This window comes from Emydura macquarii, unplaced genomic scaffold (genome assembly GCF_026122565.2).
Source record: "Emydura macquarii macquarii isolate MOO-44397 ecotype Brisbane River unplaced genomic scaffold, CSIRO-AGI_Emac_v2 contig_705, whole genome shotgun sequence".
Classification (NCBI taxonomy): Eukaryota; Metazoa; Chordata; order Testudines; family Chelidae; genus Emydura; species Emydura macquarii.
Window position 1 is genome coordinate 12,571,214 of NW_027130842.1, and position 15,615 is coordinate 12,586,828.

General features: G+C 40.9%; 1 protein-coding gene across 1 annotated transcript in view; it reads right to left on the reverse strand.

The window, feature by feature from the left end:
* Nucleotides 1–15,615, reverse strand: part of SYNE1 (spectrin repeat containing nuclear envelope protein 1) — a 458,068-nt gene that overhangs the window by 111,797 nt on the left and 330,656 nt on the right. Inside the window, exons 96-98 of the mRNA XM_067542425.1 lie at nt 10,367–10,558; nt 1,258–1,392; nt 8–114 (exon numbers count right to left, since the gene is read on the reverse strand). Coding sequence (XP_067398526.1) covers nt 8–114; nt 1,258–1,392; nt 10,367–10,558 — 434 coding nt within the window. The remainder of the gene's footprint in view (nt 1–7; nt 115–1,257; nt 1,393–10,366; nt 10,559–15,615) is intronic.

Genomic DNA, 15,615 nt, shown 5'->3' on the forward strand with positions numbered 1-15,615 from the left:
AGCTCACCTTGGATAAAGGCCATTTGGAGCAGAGTGCTGGGTTAGGATTTCTTCTCCACGGCTTGCAACTGATCGAAGAAGGTTCTTTTGCTCTGCCAGCTCTTGTTCCAGCTCCTAACAGAGAACAAAGACAGCTATGTTAATAGATTTTTTTTTCCTGATTGTGAAGAGCGTATACTATATGCATGTTTTTACCACTCAACCATCAGAATCAGACAACCAGCAAGATTAATGCTCAGGAGATGTGTATAAATGTCCACAGCCTTCAAAAAATGATATAGATGTCCATAGCCTTCCCCTCTCTGTTATTTAGGTGAGTAATCTCAAAAAAAGGTATTCATATGACTCAGTTGTTCCAAACTATGACACCATAAGGGTGTGGGTATCTATTGTCTCCATCAAGATAGCAGTGGAGCACTTCAGAACGCCAATGAAATTATCCTTACAAAACCTCTTTGAGGTACGATAACTATTATCCTCAATTTACAGATGGGGAACTGAGGCACAGTGAGACTAAGTGATTTGCCCAAGATTACATGGGAAATAGCAGGTAGAGCCAGAAACAGGACACAGACCTCCCAAGTCCCCATCCAGAGCCATAGCCAGAAGGTCATCTTTAATCTGGTTGGGCTGGTTTTATCAGACATATAATAGGGAGGGAGGGAGGCGGGGAGGGTTAACTGCACCATTATGGCATATCCCTCAGTAAAGGGGAGTGCAAAACCACAAAACCCCAGTGCAAACTCTAGGAAGAGCTCTGCCTCAGAGGGCACATTCTCTTTGGTGTTCCTGATATGCAAGATAACACAGCATGCTAGCTCAAAGCTCTTAGGCTCCAATTCAGAAAGTCTTTAAGCACATACTTCATTAATTTGCTGAACTGGGGCCTTAGAACCTGTGTTACTATAGAAAGGACCAGCTATGAACTAGACCTTGATACTTAAGTTATACAAGTCAATTCTTCTGCTACCCTAACAGTGTGCAATTATTTAAGGAAGAAGTTTTATACTAGCTATAACATTTCTATTCTATTAAGATACTATGCCCATACCTATGATATCTGTACCCATTTGATGGGCAGAAATGGGTTTAAATAAGAGATGTATGTAAATACAGAGCATACACCAAGATACATTTTATAATGACTAGTTCCCTACACTGCTCAGGCAGTAAATGCCTAAAGTTCTGCAAAGTGACACATCTGTGATGTTAAATGAAACCTACAGGGTCGGTGCAAGGGAAGTACAAAGTACTAACTTTCTGTTGCTGGAGGCTGTTCTGTTGCTGCTGTGAACGGGTTGTTCGTGCTTGTGCCAACCATTCCTGGACACTGGGACTTTGTGAGGATACCAGGTCCAATTCACACTCCTCCTTTTCTTGTAAAGCTCCCTGCTTTGATTAAGAAAAAAGGAAAATTATTTATATAAACAGGCATCTCTTATGTTACAATGAGGTTACAGATACTGGTTTGCTCAGTCAAATATTAATGTGGTATTGTGCCTTTCAACTCAAGTTCCTGGTTAACATATATTTTAGCTCAGTTGTGACTTGAAGTTATTACGGTTTGTTGGCTTGTATCAGGTAGGTCTCAGTCTGGTTGCTAGTGGGCAGGTCTCCATAAAACAAAACAAACACACACCACCATCACAATTGGCATCTTGTTAGCAGAACCAGAGAGGAACAGGACTTGCATAGACTTGAAGACTGACCTACCCTCTCTTTCTTATAGGAGATGCTTTCAGTTCAGAGGAAAGGCATATTGACAAGACAGGGATTAGGAAGGTTGCAGTTAGAGCTGGGCAATAATTGATCTTTCAGTTCGGCCAGCAGCCAAAAAATCAGGGATAATATTTGGTTCACTTTCATTCTGAAAATGTTTAGAATTTGTCAGCAAATGGGAAAAGTCCAATCAGCTTCAGAAAAGTGAGTGTGTGTTCCCTTCTAACCTTAGCCAGTGATGAGGGACCTTGCCTGGGATGTGGGATGCCCAACTGTGAATCCTCATTCTGGAGCAGGGACTTGAACTCAGATATTCCCCCCTGAACAGCCTAACCTCCAGGCTATACTGGATGAGTTACTCTCAATCTCTCCTACTGAAGATACTCCACTTTGTGTACATACTTAAATGTTTCTGGGAGCAGGGACTTGAACTGAGGCACCCCCTTCTACTCTGTAAATGTCCTATTCACCAAGGGGATGGCAATTCTGGGGCAGACTACTCAATCTCTCATGTTGAATCTGTTCTATTTTGTACAACTACTTAACTATCCACTGGGTCAGAGAACAAGTCCATAGCCCGGTGATTAAAGCTCTTACCTCGGAGGTAGGAGATGGGAATTTAAATCCTTCCTCTGAATCAGGCAGACAGAAGATTTGAATCCACACCTCATACCACCAGGTGAATCCCTTAGTCACCATATCATAGTCTCTCTCCCTGGCCCAATTAATATTTAATACACAAAGTTGAACAGCTTCCGCAGAAGAGCTTGTGAGCAGTATATTTTGGTGGTTAGGCAGCTCACCTGGGTTAGGGAAGTACTGAGTTCAAGTCTTGTTCCAAAGTGGGGATTTAAACTTGAATCTCCCAGATAAATGCCCTAAGCACTGGCTAAAGATTATACACACAAATCTTCTTAAACTGACCCTGAAAAATGTTTTCCCAGCTGAAAGTAATTGGATCAAATTCATGAATACTTTTGGGTCAACCAGAACTGCATTTTTGCATTGAATAAACTACTAATCTGAAAAAATTCACTCAGATATAGTTGCAGTGCCCCTGTGCATTCTGTGACTAATATTACAGGGATAAATAGAAGATCATTTTCCTTAGGGCTGCTAATCCAGTACCTCTCAAACATTATATTTATGTTTAAAAGTGAAGACCCCCACCTTTTTAGAAAGGCCTAATTGATCCCTTGCCTAAAATGCCTATCAGCTTTAAAAACTTCAATTGGCAATGGAGAGAATCAGTTGATTGTTTCCATCAGGTTACTGATTATTTACAAATGAGAGAATGCTGGCTGTCATTCTGGCCTACACTAAACCCAAAAATTAACAGGTATATTTGAATCAGTTTATCTGTGGTAGATAAAAAGATAAATAGTTGATTTAAGAGTTGATTAACAGAGAGAGAGAGACAGAGATAGATGGACAGACAGTTATTTTAGGCAAACTGATTCCTATTCACCCTCCTTTACTATATAGAATATATATCCTTTTCTTTTATGCTGCTTTTCTTGGTGAGGGTTGCAGTGGCAGCATATTGAGTAAGGAGGACCAGACCACCCTTTCTTCCGTAACAGGTTCCAACTCCTCCTGGGGGATTCCCAGGTGTTCCCAGGCCAGTTGGGAGATATAATCCCTCCAGCATGTCCTGAGATAGCCTAGGGGCCTCCTCCCACTGGGATGTGCCCGGTATAGTTCCAAAGGAAGTCTACCGGGGGCATCCTTATCAAGTTCCCAAACTTGTTTTGAAAGTCTAAGTACCTGTATTATACTGCTTACAGAGATATAAGAAATGGAAAAAATACAAACAAGAGAACTGTGAAGGAATCTAATAGTCACTGAATTTGTAGGAAACTAGGGACAAATTCTGTCCTCAGAGGGGCATACACAGCTCCCAATAATTTCACTGGGAGCCAAATATGTGCATTCAATGGCACATTTAGGCCTCTGCTCTGATTTTTAAAAAACTAAGTTAGCCAAAAACAACACTTTAGTAACTATACTGAAATTGTGGTTAGTGGGCTAACATTAACTGAACTATAAAAATTGGGGAAGTTTCTAAGGAATAAAACAATACTTTTTTGTCTTTTATTTCATTAGAAAAAATAACTGCTTCATTGGGAGTGATGGGTGCTCAGTCTTTCTGAAAATCAGGCCATTTATTTAGATGCTGATTTATTAACATAAGAGCTTAAATTTAGACATCACTTTTGAAAATTCTGGCCATTATCTTTACCATTTTCCCCATTTTTTTTCCCCTCTGCATCATCATTCCTGGTTGCAAGCCCATGATTTAGGAGGGCTCAGACTGGACCCAGAACAGGAGACAGGAAGGGGAGCTGACCTGTAGAAATTTAACTGAATGTCTCCGGCTTGCATGTCTCCGCTCCCTTCCTACCCCCTGTATCTGGCTCTCTGCCCCACCTGTTCAGTCACTTTTCAACTTTCCACTGAGACCCTCCTTTTTGCAGCCTCAAGAACTTCTCTCAGCTTCTTCTTCTGACTTGTGAGCTCTCTGCATCCATAGAATTCCTGCTCCCTGCTCAGTGAGAGGGGAAGGAGCTGGGAAACCAGGTTGTGAGGAGCAACAGGAGCATGGAGCTATGGAGAACTGGGAACGGAAGGGGGCTGGGAAAGAACAGAATGAGGCTGGGGAATAGACTCAGCGACTGGGGGAAAAGCAGAGAGAGAGGGGGGATGACATGGCTTCCCATATAAGAGCAAAAAGTAGATGAAGGGACCAAGAAGTGGGGTCAGGGAGAAGTGGAGAAAATGGGCAATGGAATGAGGATGAGCTGTAGAGGAAATTGGTTAGCAATGCACAGTGTAGGTGGTGTTGGTGGAGCGTAAGACGGTCCTCCACTCCCTAGGAAAGAATAGTGTGCTGCCTCTGCTTTCTCTTTGGGACCTCATAGCACTCTATGACCCTCCCCTCTAATCCTTTTCCTCTCCACCTTCCTAACAAATAGGTGTTTCCATTGCAGGAGGAGCACCAAGAAGTTCCTGGATCTCTGAAGGGTCTAGATCCCTATGCAAAAGAGGCAGCAAATGGCAGATCACCATAGCTGCTGCTTAACACTCTGACCCCTGCATCATCTGACCCCATACATTCCTGCAACCAGGAAGTGGAGCCATCTGGAAGAAAAACAGAGAAAAATAAGGTCAATATAGCATTTGGGGAGGGTGGACTGAGTCCAATAAAAGACAAAAAGTATCATTTTATTGCCCCAAATATGTGTAGCTAGAAGGTAGTCTCACAGGATAAAATGTTGTATGCCTTTTACAGTATGACTGCTAAATTCTGCAATGGATGGGTGCAAAAATTATTTGGATCCTTCCTAATCTAATAGTGTGCATGGTATTTTCACAGATTCATTTGCTTTTGTCTACAACTTGGAGCATCTGAGGCTTTTAAGCACATCCTCTTGGTGGTGGCTGGGACATGTGGACAGTTCCAAATAATGAATAAGGAGCCTAAGGTTGTGCTTGGGGCTGGTCACCCTATCACATAAAAGTGAACGACAGGAGCCACATCAATGTGCAGCAGGCTCAAACAAGAGATCACCTTCATGTGAAGAGTATAACAGGCATTGGTCAAACCCATAAGAAAGCCCACGTCCTGAAAAGTCTCTTGCTCCAGGACCGACCAATAATGAAAATCAGATTTTGGAATCTGAGAACCATGTCCAAAGCTACTAAAACTGCTCAAGTAATTAAAGAAATGGATAGCGACCATCTTGATGTCCTTGGAATCAGTGACTGCAGATGGCCAAGTTTGAACAAACTACACTTCAGAGAAACAAATAAAACCCTTCATCTACTTTAGGAATGTGGATCATAGACGTGAAGCTGACATAGCAATCCAAATGCCGAATGAAGCAGTGTAAGCACTGACTGAGTAGGAACCAGTCAATGAAATTGAATTATTGAAGAATTATTAGAGCTCAATTTTAGATTAAATTCTTCAGGTTAATAGTTACATGGTGCTATGCACCAACTAACAAAAATCCAGTTGAGGAAAAAAATGCTTTTTATAATTTGTTATAAAATGTGTTAATCCATGTCCCAGAACATGATATCATAGTGACTATGGCTGATTTTAACAAATACTGGAAGTAATGGTGATGGGTTAGATAAAGTTACGGGTAAATGTGGCAGGGGTCTTGGACATGAATCAAAATGTTGAACAACTTGTAGCAATTAGCAGTGTGAACTAAGTTATAGATGGAAAAATATTTCCTCAAAGAAATACACAAAGTGACATGGAACTCCCCAGATGGTATAAGGAATCAGATAGACCAATTCTGCATTTCAAGAATGTTTCACAGATCATTGGTAGATGTACATGTGCACAGGGGAGCAGATGTGGGCAGTGACCATAACTTTGTATCATTAAATTGAAGATCAAGTTTAAGAGTTTGAAGAAGGTTAAAAGAAGACTATGCATCAACAGCGCACAATTAAAAAGACCCAAACACAAGAAACGTTTTTCAGCTTGACCTGAAGAACAGGTTCAATGTTCTAATGGAGTTAGCTTAAGAAAACCCAGAAGGTGATACTCTGTGAGAAAACATCAGAGTGCTATCCAGAAAGTCCAAAGACTGTTCTAATAACAAAATCTAAAAGGGAAGAATGGATTAGTGATGCTACTTGGACAAGAGAATAAGCGTAAAGGAAAAACTCATGAATGCTAAAACATGTGGAGAGAGAAGCAAGTGGCAAGAAGAATACACCACTCTAGAGAGAGAGAGATTAAAAAGGAGTGCTAAAAGAGATAAAAGTGCATATATTGATAGAAAATGTCAAGAGGCTGAAGATGCTACCTAAGGAGGTGACCTTATAACCTTGTGTAAGACAACTACTGATAAAAGGAAACTTTAGCAGTACTGGAGGCCCTATTAGAGATGCATATGTTAAGACACTTCATAAAGAAGAACAAAAAAGGATGGGCAGAACATTTTCAGACTGTTTTAAAAAGCCCAAGCAAACTACTAGACATACCTGATGAAGACTTACCACTGCAAGTTGATATTGGAAGAAATGGAAAAGCCATCAGTAAACTCAAAAATGGGAAAGCAGCTGAGAGGATAACACTACTGGAGAGATGCTTAAAACAAGTGACAAAATGGCCTTCCAAACTTCCCTTGTGTTTTTGGATAGAATACAGAATGAAGAAAAGAACCAAATGAAGAGGAAGAGAGCCAGAGAGCCTGCAGTAAAACTGCCAAAGAAGTGTGACCTTGCCAACTGCAATAACTAGAGAGGAATCACATTACTCTCTCAGTGCCCGGAAACATCATGTGCATTATCATCCTGGAAAGTAACAAGAAACAACTAGACCTTCAACTTGGAGAGGAATAAGCAGGTTTTAGACCACTGAGATCATGTGCAGACCATGTTGTTCTCAGACATATTTTAGAACAAAATGTGGAATGGCAAGCACCTCTTGAGATACGTTTTATGGATTTCCAGAAGGCTTTTGACAGCATACATAAAGATAGTCTTTGGAAAATTATGGCAGACTATGGAATATCAGCAAAAATAATTAGAATAATCAAGGATCTATATGATAATGTTGAATATGTAGTCATAGATAGTGACAACGAGCCAATGGTTTGCTGTGACAACTGGAGTAAGACAAGCATTTATTATGCTGCCACTATTGTTTGCACTGGTCATTGACTGAACCATGAGGACAGTAACCACAGAAGGCAACTGAGGAATTTTATGGACAAATGATAGAGGATAACTGGATGACCTCGTTTTTGCTAAAAACATTGTCCTGCTCAGTTCAACACAGAAACATCAAAAAAGTTGGTTTGTTCATCCACAAGAGGAAGACAAAATAGATGGCTATCAATGTCCCCAAAATAACCATTAGCATGGACAAAGAAACACTAGAAGAAATAAGTCATTTTTTTCTTTCCAGGGAGTGAGTTGTGCAATGACATCATGCTAGATGCCAAGTAACAAATATCAAAAGTAGCAAACAACTTTCATATACTTGAAAAAGATTTGAAGAAGTAGCATGATTCACACTGACAGAAAATTAGAAATTTTTAACATCGGCATCATGCCTGTCCTCCTTTATGGGGCACAGTCATGGAAACCTACAATAGAAATTGTTAAGATCAACTCATTCCAAAGTAAATGCCTCTGGACAATTTTCAGAGTCCATTAGAAAGAATTTCTTGCAACATCAGAAACGCAAGTAGAGCAAACCAATCTAAAGCACCAAACCTGGTAAGACAACTATGATAGACATATTTAGGACATGCTTTAAGGATGCCACCACACGACTTCTACAGGAAGTGATAATATGGACACCACCTGGAAAGAGAAAAAGTGGGCAACCTAGAGAAACATTATGCAGAACAGAAAAAGAAGTATATCTATCAACATGACACTCAGAAGTCTGAAAAGGCCAGCACAAAACCTAAATAAGCAGCAGAAACTGGGGAATGCTCTATGCATCTGAGTGAACAGAAGGATAAAGAAAGAATTTTGTCTGCAAAATAGTTTGTGCTCATCAAAGTATTTTAACTTCTCCAGAATATTAGAGAGCAAACTATTAGGATAGGTGCAGTCACGAAGCAAGACTGCAGAAGTTTATACACTGGATCACATTTGGGGGAGGGGGTGCAGAACCTCAGGAGGCACAATGCTTCCTGGGTCTCCTTGGGACAGAGCAGCATGTACTCTTCATCCAACTCTACTGTCTGGTGCAGGTTGAGGAGAAACCTTTTTCTTACTCCTCTTTTCAGTTGGCTTGTATCCCATGGGCAGTGACCTAGAGAATATGTAGATTCAGGAGAGAATAATAAGCCTTTGAGTCTTCTTTGCATTTTCATCTGATGAGAGCAAGAATGGCCTTGGTACATAATATTTCCTCAGGATCAGTGATCACCTGGGGTTAATGTCCCTCAACTGTATTTCAGGCCATCAGCTCCTCAGATCATTAATCCACAGGAAATGCCCTTTGCCTTGGTCATTTATTCAAGGAAATAATTATAAGATGAGAGTCACAAATTTAAGAGAAGAGAAGATGCAATATAACTTGTAACTTTTTGAAAGAGAAATTAAGAATAGGAAATTATTATAAAATGGGGTCATTTACTACAATATCCTTCATCGATCTGATAATCAGTTTAAACCATTCTTTTAAAAAGTTAGATATTACACAGATTCCTCTATCTTCTTGTGTTCATGACCTGCAACTGAAGTCCTAAAATCTAGAATACCTGCTTTCATGGACATCAAAACTTCCAAGAACATGCTCTTTAAATAAAATAGAAGAGTTGCATTTATGTAATATTTTGGGATAAGCAGGTGATTGAAGTCTGGTAATAATTTTAAATTATAACAAAAATATGTTAATATTAGCAAAGTAGCCAAAAAGTCTATGAATCAGCTTAATATATATATGAACCAGTTTTATTGTTACATATTTAAAAACCCATCACACAAGAAATCAAGTTTTGATACCTATTACTACTTTTGCACTTTGCCAGTGACACTCCATATGACAATATTATACCTCAGCACACTGCTGGTAACATTTATTTAATTTGCACAATCATGAGGTTTACGATGCAAGAATAATGCTGAAGGGGTATTTGGGATTAACCGTTTTCTTTCAGAATAAATACTGCTCCTATGCCAAAATTCTCCATACATCTAATACCTAATCAGAGCAGCAAAAGCATGGCATCTGCTTTTCTGAAAAAAACATTTTGTTCTTTTTTTCGCTATACTGTGGACACTAGGACTAAAAATAGTTCCTAGTGCACTAAGTAACTTTTCAAGATACATGCTCCATAGACTTTAATCTGTATTACAAAATAGAAATATTTTGAAGATTATCATGTATTTGATTTGCACACCAAAGGCTAGAGAAGAAGTAAAAGAAAAAAAATCACAGAGCAAACAAATTCAAAACCAAAAGCCAGTCACTCATGTTACGTGTTTGGCTTTCTGGTGTGTTTTCACTTTTCCTCATGCTAGTTTAGCCTAAAGAATAAAGAAGATAACTGTTAAAACAAAAAACATCATCTAGCTGCTTTAGATACAGTCATACTGCTGGGAAAAATATCATAAAACAATATTCAGGTTGAATCTGTCAATCTTTGTTCTCCATTTCTTCAAGAGAGAATCCCTTATCTAGTTGGATGATACTAGTTACTGTTTGCAATATTTAAAAATATGTTAATTATTTTGATGATGATTTGTTTCTGGTAGTGCTCACAATGCACTGTATGGAAAAAAGTAAGTACACTTCCTGCCCCAGAGAGCTTACAACCTACAACAGACAAAAGACTGGGGAGCAGGGTTCGGTACTTTTAAGCCACGCTAATCAAATAATATGTTATTGCTGTTTAAGATATTGAGATAAAAAAACTGAATTCTGAAGTCAATGATCTGTGTTATACCATACAAATATTAAGCTACAGCTTGCTAGAGAAATTCTGTACATATTTTAGAATCCTGCTGTTTGTTGTTTTAATATGTGTAAATTAAATTATAATGGTAAAACATTTCTTACCTGCTTCTCCCAATTGCCTGAACCTCCCCTCCCCCCCACCTCAACCGTTAGGGAAAAAAATATTGGTCCTTTTAAAGCCAATTACAAAGAGCTGCTTACCTGAATGTTGATTTGTTTGTCATGCAGCACTCTCTGCAGCTCCAGAAGGCTTCCCTTTAAAGTTCTCAGCTTTATGGCCAACAGCTCTGCCTCATCCTTCGTGTGCGCCTTTCCTTCCATGAGCAGGTTCTCATTGTGCACAGAAAGCTCTGACAAGGCCACCACTTTCTGTTCTATTTCCACCAGCATGTTCTGCAGCACCAAAAACAAAGATGCAAATTCATACATTTTCCAGCATCCACCAAACTTCCTGGAAAGGAGATCTGTGGCCTACCTCCTCTTTTTTCAAACTAATAGCAAGCCGGATTTTCCTTGTTTTGTTCTTCAGTTTCCTCCAGAGTCCTCAGGAATATGCTTACAATCTTTTGCATGTCTCAACTTTTTATTTTTGGTTGTAAATTTTTAAAAAAGTTCATTCAAAAGCTGGTCTATTTGAAACAGAAAATGTGATGCAAAGAAGACACCTTTTCTTGCATTTCAGTGGCAACTATGGCTAAGATGCCAAATGGCTACTCCATTCTTTTAAAATGTGCTAGACAGTGACTCCACTGCATAAGGACAATAAATAGAACACACACAGCTATGACTATTCCTTTCCTCTTCTTTCTTGTATATTTAAATGAAGTCCCCCCCCTCTGCCTTCTCACCCTCCTTCCCCCACGTTGCTGTGTCTGTATTGATAAGCTTCTCTTCTCACTGTTTGCCCCTTCTGATTGGTGCTTGAATGGCCCTAAGATCCCCGTATAATCCTCTTTAGTCTAGAGAGCGACTTACAGTGACAAATCTGTGGCTCATTTGTTTTCATAATCTATTTTCCTGATATGCAGCTAACCATTGGGGTTGGACTAGATGACCTCCTGAGGTTCCTTCCAATCCTAATCTTCTATGATTCTATGAGTACATAGATAATGAGGCACATTTTGCTGCTGTCAAAGTAAAAGATCTTATTTGATTTTTCCTCAGATTTATTCTGGTAACAAATGTGTTGTTTCCATTTTCCATAGCACCTGTCAAGTGTTCTAAAGGAGTGGTTCTCAACCAGGGGAACCCGTATCCCTGGGGTTATGCAGAGGTCTTTCATTAATTCATCTAGATATTTACCTCATTTTAAAACAGGCTACATGAAAAGCACTAGCGAAGTCAGTAAAAACTAAAATTTCAGAGACAACGACTTGTTTATACTGTTCTGTATACTATACAGTACACTGAAATGTAAGTACAATATTTATATTTCAAATGATTTATTTTATAATTATATCATAAAAACAAGAAAGTAAGCAATTATTCAGTAATACTGCGCTGTGACACTTTTGTTTATGTCTGATTTTGTAAACAAGTAGTTTTTAAGTGAGGTGAAACTTGGGGTACGCAAGACCAATCAGTCTCCTGAAAGGGGTACGGTAGTCTGGAAAGGTTGAGCCACTGCTCTAGAGACTTTGCCCTCTGAAGGAATGTCTGTTGTACAAGATGGGCAAAACGTGAAAAAAGAAATACATTTGTTTAAGTTGTTACAAGAAGAATGGTGTTGTGAGCTTTGAAACACAGACAATTTAAAGTACCATTACCTGAAGAGCAGCACTAATTTTTCCACACTAGATTAGCTATTGTCTTTTCATTAATCCATTTCCTAGAGTTTACATACAAATGCTAATGATACCATCATTCATTTTATTTCAATTTCAAAGCGTTGGTTTGCAGAAAGTAAACTTCCCAAGAATGAAGAGTGAAAGGTTATGGCAGAATTGGGTAGACTGGAAATCCAAATATTGGAGAGGTCTCAAAGACTAGAAACCTGATTTGATTCTAATCTCTACTACACCAATTTTACGCCAATGTAACACCACTAACTTCCACAGAGTTACTCTTGATTTACCCCAGTGTAGCTGAGCTCTGAATTAGGTCCTAAGCATATTGTGCATAAAGAAAGATTAACTAGCATAGAAATAAGGAATCTAACCAGGGCTCAGATCATTACACCAGGAACTCCAGGATTACCCCAACAGAGTATGTGACACCCATCAGCTCTTTTGGGTGAAATCATAATAAAACATTATTTGAAAAAAAAGTTGCTCCATTTATGCACATCAAGGATTACCCTGAGGAGCTGCAGAGAGAGGGGCTAACTATCTGGAAAACTACCTCTGTATGACAGGACCTGGGTTGGTTCTGAGCCTATGTTAAGGTTGCTAAATCTGAGCACCACATCACGCTGTGTCAGTTTAAATCCAACCTAGGGCAGAAATCGGAAGTGAAAAAAGCAGGCACGTTATTCCAATCTGCCTCTATCAAACTGGGATTTTTTATTTTAGGGTAATGTAATCGGAGTACAGCAAAATATTCAGAAATGTCATAACCGGGGTGTGGGTCGTCTGACTAGTGGTCAGACCAGGAGTTGGGAGCCAGGCAGAATCAGCTGCCAGGAGGTCAGAGTCTGAGATAGGCCAGAGGGCAGACCAGAGACAGGCGTCAGGAGGAAGGCAGGCAGGGCCAGGGTACCAAGAAATCAGTGACAGTAGGAGCAGGTATTGCAGAGGAAGCAGCCCTAAACAAGGGACATCCAATTGTGTAGACAGCTTCCTACTCCTGTGCTCAGTTTAAGTACAAGGAGGGAATCAATCTGGACTTCCAGAGCTCCGCCAATTCAGATCCCAGGACTGGAGTCCTCTGTTGAAGTTCAGCTTCTAGTTCTGGCAACTGCTAGCAGATCACTGGATGGCAGGTTGGAACTTACAGCATGTCCCTGACAAAAAAGCAGCAGAACTACTTTTTGAAAAGAAAATAAACTACACAAGCAAATGCTCGCAGGGAGGGGAGTGTGATTAGGGGTGGAAAAAGTAGGTGGGAATAAGGGTTGGGGAGTGAAAGAGGGGTGAAACACTAGAAAGGGGGACATGGGGACGAGAGACTGAGGGTGAATAGGGGCAGGGGCACCTATCAGCCCCACATTCCCCTCTCCTATGTGCACCACGGTCTATGGTGTGACACCCCCCCATATGAGCTACGTTCTGGAGAGGTCTCACCTAACTGTGGGTCTGAGCCCTGCTCCCCATCCCCAATGTGTGTGTCAGGACCTGAGGATCCCTGTGCATCTATGATGGTATGACCCATCTTTCTCACCCCCCGCATGAGCCAAGTTCTGGAGGGGCTTGCTTTTCTGGGCAGGTTGGGTCTCTCTCTCTCTTCCCTCCTGAATGAGCTGGGATCTGGGGGTCTCTGCCTGCCTGCTGAGTCTGAGCCCTGCTCCCTGTGTCTATGCTAAGATCTGGGGCACCTGCCCAGCTGGGGAGGGAGGCTGACTTCCCATCTTTGTCCCCACTATGTAAGCCAGGTTCTTGCCTTTCTGCGAGTGTCTGAGCCCCTCTCCTTCCCCCAGCCCTCATGTGAGCTGGGATCCGGGGTGTCTTATCCCTTTAAAGGGGTCTGAGCTCATCTCCCTGCCCTCCCCCAGCATGTGAGCCAGGATCTGGGGAAGTCCTGCCCCTCTGGGTGGGAAAATTAGAACAGGCATGCTCAGAGCATGCACCAACAACACACTGCTGAGTCTGGGATAAGGAGCTGAGATCAGGCAAGCCTGACGGTATCAGAAACTCTCCAGCACTGTGTATGTGGGATGGGAACATCTACTGACAGGAATGGAGCAGTTCACAAGTCTCAATTCTCTTTTTTCAGCCTGTGTGCATCTGCATTTCTCTTCCATCGGAGAACATCTCACTGAGATGAACGAGCCACTTCACACTTCTCTGAGCCTGCTATATTGCTGATGGATGTGTAGAGCCCCTCACCATAGTTAAGGGTAAGACCAGTCTTTGGTTTAAATGACTCTTCTCAATGTTCTAAAAATCTGTGTGTTTACACAGATTGTTTTGGAAATTGCTATGCCTCATGAGCATGTAGGGTAGGGTTAATGATCCAAATGCGGGCTCATCTGAACCTAGGGCTCCTGAGACACAGCCCCCCAGAAAAACAAACAACAGCATTTCATTAAATTAACAGATTCTAGCAACTTTGAAGTTTGAAACCCACCCTGGGCAGAAATCTGAGAAATAGCTGTAAACATTTGGGGAAAATCTGCCCCTGTCAAGTGTTGATGTGGGTTTATTTGTTTTGAGAATGGTCATCTGAGTATAGCAGAATATTCAGAAGGCGTTGAAACTATTTTTGAAAAGAAATCAATTACACATGCATTCAAATGCATACTGAGAGCGGAGGGGTGATTGGGCTGGAAATAGGGGCGAGTGGGTTGAGTCTGCAGCTAGGGATGGGGATATTATGGGAATGGGTGGTAGATCAGGGGTTCAGATAAGGAAAAGAGGGTAGCAATTAGAGTAAAAAGATGGGAGATCATGGACGAGATTTCTTGGACCTGCCCTGTTAGCAACTACACATTGTAAACGTTTCAAAGTACGATCATCATCCCCATTCCACTATACAAAATGTACAGGAGTGGGGAGGAGCACTGAGGAATTACATAGCAGCCATGTAGCCTAATGGAAAGACCACTGAACTGGGACTATTCCTAGCTCTATGACTGGCCTGCTGGGTGATGTTGGGCAAGCCATTTCAGTTCTGTTCCTGTCTCCCATCTGTAAAGTGGGGATAATGATGTAAAGCTCTATATGAAAGCTATGTCTTTTTGGTTATTATCTAGCATATCAACTGCAAACCTGCGTGAGAACCACAACTGTCTAAATGACCACTACCTCCTACCAACAAACGTTTCTGTTTAAAAAACTAGGAAATTAAATGGCAAAAAAAAAAAAATTCATTCATGTAGAGTTAAGGCTGCTGGTGATAACTCGTGTCCTTCCAGAACGTTGAGTTCAGCAAAACACAAACTTCTGAAAACCAAATAAGGTAAACGTCTACTCAACCCCAACTCTGCCTCTTTGAGCGATGCCCCACATCACCCATAACACATACACTCCCATTCTGCCTTTTCGCTGTAAAGGACAGGCTCCACCTGCACCCATTCTATGCTTAAACACTAAGCTTACTCCCCTGACAGAATACCATACTTGTAAAATTTAACAGCCACTTCCTAGCCTTATATAGCTCCTTCACACTTGCACAGAGGATACTACCTAAACCTGCACTTTCCTCCTCCCATCATTACATCCAGAGACAGCTCTCATATTCCACCTCACTACCCCGTGCCCTGCTAAAGTCACCACCTCCACAATTCTGCACTGCAGTGATGCAAATTGGAACCTCAAGATACGTATGCACCTCTTTCTTTGGATAACACACAT